This window comes from Dioscorea cayenensis, unplaced genomic scaffold (assembly GCF_009730915.1).
Source record: "Dioscorea cayenensis subsp. rotundata cultivar TDr96_F1 unplaced genomic scaffold, TDr96_F1_v2_PseudoChromosome.rev07_lg8_w22 25.fasta BLBR01001356.1, whole genome shotgun sequence".
NCBI classification, from domain to species: Eukaryota; Viridiplantae; Streptophyta; class Magnoliopsida; order Dioscoreales; family Dioscoreaceae; genus Dioscorea; species Dioscorea cayenensis.
In genome coordinates this window covers 1-5,004 of record NW_024087747.1, presented here as the reverse complement: position 1 = coordinate 5,004, position 5,004 = coordinate 1, and the positions used below count along the sequence as shown (strand labels likewise).

Genomic DNA, 5,004 nt, shown 5'->3' with positions numbered 1-5,004 from the left:
TAATAGAATGTTTAATGATAAAATTGTTCCAGCACACTGCATTATCCTAAATATTAATCGCATGCTTCTATCGTGGTTCAATGCTCTTGCAGATAACGCCCATGCGAGATTGGAAGATACGATGACTATTGTTAGGCGCAGCCTTGAGTTCCTTTGGGCAGAGGAGCCAGATGGATAGGATGGATTCTATGGCCAAGGAGGCAACCGACGGACAGCACGGGGTAGTTGCCTTCATTTGAGTGGGGGAAGGGTGTGATGTGCACCCTCAGGTGGTCTATTGTATCTCTTGTATCACTTCGAGGGTGTGAGTGATTTTGCGATACCTGTGTTGGGTCTTTTGTACTGTGTTTTTCAGTTTAATTGAAGTGGTTTATCCATTTTTTTAAAAAAATAATAATAAAAATAAAAAAAATTGCTTGTATGAGAATTAGATCATGAAACACAAAATCAAATGATGCACTCTTACGAAGTGTTAAATTTCCACTCATAATGAGTTTTTCACTGCTAAAATATCTTATTCCACTAACCCACAATATAAGTTTCATTATCACATCATGAAATTAATTGCTAAGAATTAAAAAAATAAAAAGTTTATAAAGCATATTAGCATATCACACCTAAAAATGAATTGTTATTCTTGGTTCTCACTGAAAGATTTATTGATTCATCTTTATTCATCAAATATTATTCTAGCTTCTGGTCTAATTTGTTTACCAAAATAAATCATAGGTTAGGTAATTTAATAATACACATAAATATATTTTTTAGAATATAATAATAAACTAAATTTATAAGTGATAAGGGCTGCATATAAGCAGTGCACCAAGTCAATCCCACAAATTAAAATATAACTTTTTGAGAACTTAGTACTACTTTCCTAATTTAGTATTAGGATATGTCATAATCAGCTAAAATCAAACTTCATAGAATCAATGGAAAATGGATAAGGTTTGTTGACATTCAATATATTGATCACGTACACAAAAGTGGGCATATTTATGAAGCAAGAAAAACAAGCCATTCATCAGCAATTCGGCATCCAACCATAGGATGAGAGGCTATACAGCAATAACTTAATTAACCGGCCAAACCAATTATTTCAATTAATCCAATTAATTTATCAGTGTGTGAATCAAATCAACCAAAAAAAGTCGGTGCAGCATTGAAGTCTAATATTTGAATAGATCACATCAGAAAATCTCATTAGCAACAACGCAGCAGTTCAGAAATACCAACCAAATTTTTTTTGTCACAATTTCATTTAAGTCATGAACATCAAATCAATAAATGCAACACCTGAATCCACATAAAAGAAGCATTCACAAAAGAGTACAGGCCACAGAAGCAGAATTGGAAAACAAACAAAAGTAGCATTATTAAGTATCAATTTTAAGATAACATGAAAGGTCAGAGTGTCCTCTATTCTGTCTATGGACACCATATCTTTACATGTCCTCCAAAACACAGTAAGGTTTAGAGGAGTCTAAATAAACTATATGGAGACTTCCAATACACAGTTTTGAGGCACAAAGAGAGTGAATTGAGTTGTTGACACTGAACATAGTCTACATAGATCATAATCCATTTCTAGGTGATGCAAAGATAAAAGAGAAGACTTGGAAAAGCAGCCGGAAGAGTGGAAATCAGCGTTTCAGCTGCCAGTGTCCGGACACCTTCAATTTAGCAGTTAACCGGTAACATGTGATTCTGCAAGGCGAGACGCTCAGACGTCTCGGCCAATGACTTGAGGTTGCATTTGATCACCTTCTCCACAAAGTAGCATGTCTCATCCTTAGTGTTTCCCTCAGGCACATCGACTAAGAATGACTCGATCACAAGTGTCCCTGGTCTCCCGTTGATTATATCCGGATGGAGAGTGATGATTGAAGAGTAATTCTGTGAAAGATGAAGCAAGGATCAATGGGTGGTGGCATTTCATTTGACCAACAAAAACTGAAGTAAACACTAGCATATTGGGCAAACAAAATTAATTTAATATAATGCTGCACAATTGAAGGTTATGTTTCAGGGATCAAACAGTAATTATAGATGATAATATATAAAGAATAATCAATAATACAAATATCTGAATTACAATGATTCTTCATTAGAGGATTGAGCATAAAAGCATTATCATTGAGGGTGCATGAATTAATCCATGTCACACAGTGAATTAACAACATTTAAAAAAAGGAAACTTTTTGAAGTGTCAAAAAGAAGATCTAATTAAAAAAAAAAGCAAGAAATGCAATCCAATTCAGGAAACAATCAACAAAACCACACACACATGCACACACAAAATATAAACAATTATGTCTTGATTTCTTAAAGCATTCCTCAACCCTTTGACTAAATTTTTAAAATTTCAAAAACCAATCCATCAAAATCATAAAAAGAGAAATAAAGCTAGAAATAGAAAGAAAAAAATGAGATTTTTTTAAGACTATGAAGCAGTGAATCTGACACAATCAAATAGAGAGTACAAAAATATTGAAAATATATATAAAAAAAAAGGAAAAACCTTGAGCCTGTGATCACCGCCAACGATCTTGATACTGAGAATATGCTCATCATCATCAAGAATCTCAAGCCTTTCAGTGCTAGTGGTGGCAGGCAAGCCAGACTTCACATCGACCTCGCGCACGCTTCCGATCTCCAAATCGCCACGAACGACACACCTACTGACAAAGGGCTTGTACTTCTGAGGCTGATCAAAGCTCCTCACCAGCGACCAGACCTTCGCCGGAGAAATCAAGGAGAAGAACAAAGTTGGGATCATTGGATCAAGAGAAATGAATCGAGAGAAGGAGAAGGAGGAGGAGAAGGAGGAGGAGGGAGATCGGAGACCAGTTGGATGGGGGCTTCGACACGGTGGATGAGAGCTGAGCTGCACTGCGTCGCCGCCGGCTGGTGGCCGTGGAAGCGCTGGACGTACTCCGCCGCCATGGCTTGATTCGTCTCCTCCTCCGACCACCACCCGCTTATCCTCTCACCGACCATTTATCAGCCACTTCGATTCAACGGCCGAGATTGCTTCGATCTCGCCACCAATTATACAACATCCCTCGCTATAAGGGCGTCGATTAATAAAGGGAACAAATTTTCACGCAAACCCCCAATTCTTTAAATAATTACAAATAGGTCCTTGAAAACTTCAAACCTCAATTGTGTTCTAGTGTAGGGAAAATTATGGGAAATCCTTGCTATTTTTATAATTACTAAAACATCCCTGGACTTTTTGACAAATTATACAATTAACATTGAGAAGGCATTGATGACAAACACCCACTGAATATTTTTGCGAGATTTAATTTTTTTTTAATAAATAAAAATTTGGTAGATAATATTTTCCCATTATTTAAGCTCACATCGTTACATGGCTGTAAAGATGGAAAACTTGCACACAACCCCTATGCTGTAGATAATTATGCAGAGACCCTTGATGCTAGAACTTATTTTACATTTAAAGCCCTCCTTTTTTTTGGGATTGGTATGAATTGACACTGTGTTACAAAGGAGACAAAACTATGAAAACACACCGACACTTTCATTATTTGCACGAATCTCCCTGTAATTTAGATAATTTGCTGCTGCTTGGATGGCTGATAATGAGCTTCCTTTCTGTGTGTTTTCTTTTTTTAATGAAAATAGGACCAAAATTATAAACAGACACAAAAGCATTTATATACTTTTACATGGAAAATGTCAAAGTTCGGTCATTATAGATACATAAGCTTACTCTATCTATTGATCCAACAACTTTTTCAACGTTTGGACGGCTGAGGTTGCTTTGATTTTCTAGTCAACAAATCACATTGGGGATAACATAAAAGGAAGATTGCATCCAACCCCTGAAATCTATAAATAATTGTAAAAAGGGCCTTGAAATGTTTGAAGTGGCAGTATATATATAGGGAAATTTGTGACCAATATCGGACTGTTCCCTGACAGTTAAAACATGCTATTTTTAGTTAAAAAAACTTTTCTTAAAACATGCTGGGTTCCACTCATTTCTTTTGTCTAAACTTCAGATTCCATTTCCTAATCTATGACACACCACAAATTAGTCCCCCATTAGATATTAAATGAAAAATTCATGTCTATATAAGTGTTAAGCATCCTTTCCTTATCAGAATAATTTTTTGGGTTCATTATTTTCATAATTTATGTGCAACATTGGTATTTTTATTGAGAGCTGATGCGGGATCTCAGGCTGTGGCCCAAAAGAACAGGTTGACTTTACTATGTAGTCTCCGGTTTATGCGTAAGTAATGGCATGACCCCCAAGTAAAATTAGACCTAATAAAACCTAGGGTTGATTAGCTTCACATTGGACCCTGATGCAAAACTTTGATTAATGGTGTCATGCAGCAAACCTACAATTAATTTGTGTAACATCGACTATTTGAGAAAGAGTCCATCCACAAATAAATAAATGTACATTCTTGTACATCACGCCGGTCTTTTTGGGTTCCGGTCACCTCACTACTTGTGTAGAACATAACCACCTTAGTTGAGACTTGACATTGATAAGCTGCTTTAAATGTGGTGGTGGGAAACACCAGAACGTGCAAATAAGAACATTATTGTGACACTGCCCAAAAGAGGTGTACTGTCAAATTAAAGTGAGTGGATTTTTCTGTGTGTGTGCGTGTTCTCGGAATAATATTTCTTTTTATGTGTGTAGTTTTAGTTTGGTAGATAGAGCACTGGACTAAAGTAGAAAACTGGTTGTAAGATAATAACTGTATTTGAATAATGCCATCCAAATTAAGTTTGGGTTTTAAACTGCAAGTTGTTACACAACTTTTTCAATGAAATATGAATATAGGTTGGATTGTGGTAACTATATTGCATAATGTATCCAAATTAGTGGTTTTAAAGTGATACGCTACTTTTATTCTGAAAGTGATGAGTGCACTAATGGTTGGTCAAAGTGTACTTTAGGGGCATGAATTTCAAAATGATGCATTTTGATTTTGAATTATAGTTTTGATGTATATA

General features: G+C 35.8%; 1 protein-coding gene across 1 annotated transcript; it reads right to left on the bottom strand.

The window, feature by feature from the left end:
• Nucleotides 1-1,350: 1,350 nt before the first annotated feature.
• LOC120256251 (abscisic acid receptor PYL8-like) lies at nucleotides 1,351-3,051 on the bottom strand. The gene is made up of 3 exons (XM_039263976.1): nucleotides 2,848-3,051; nucleotides 2,522-2,737; nucleotides 1,351-1,896 (listed from the first exon to the last, which is right to left on the bottom strand). Exons 1-3 carry the CDS (start codon nucleotides 2,998-3,000, stop codon nucleotides 1,681-1,683), a joined length of 585 nt encoding a protein of 194 aa, XP_039119910.1. The 5' UTR covers nucleotides 3,001-3,051; the 3' UTR covers nucleotides 1,351-1,680.
• Nucleotides 3,052-5,004: the final 1,953 nt, after the last annotated feature.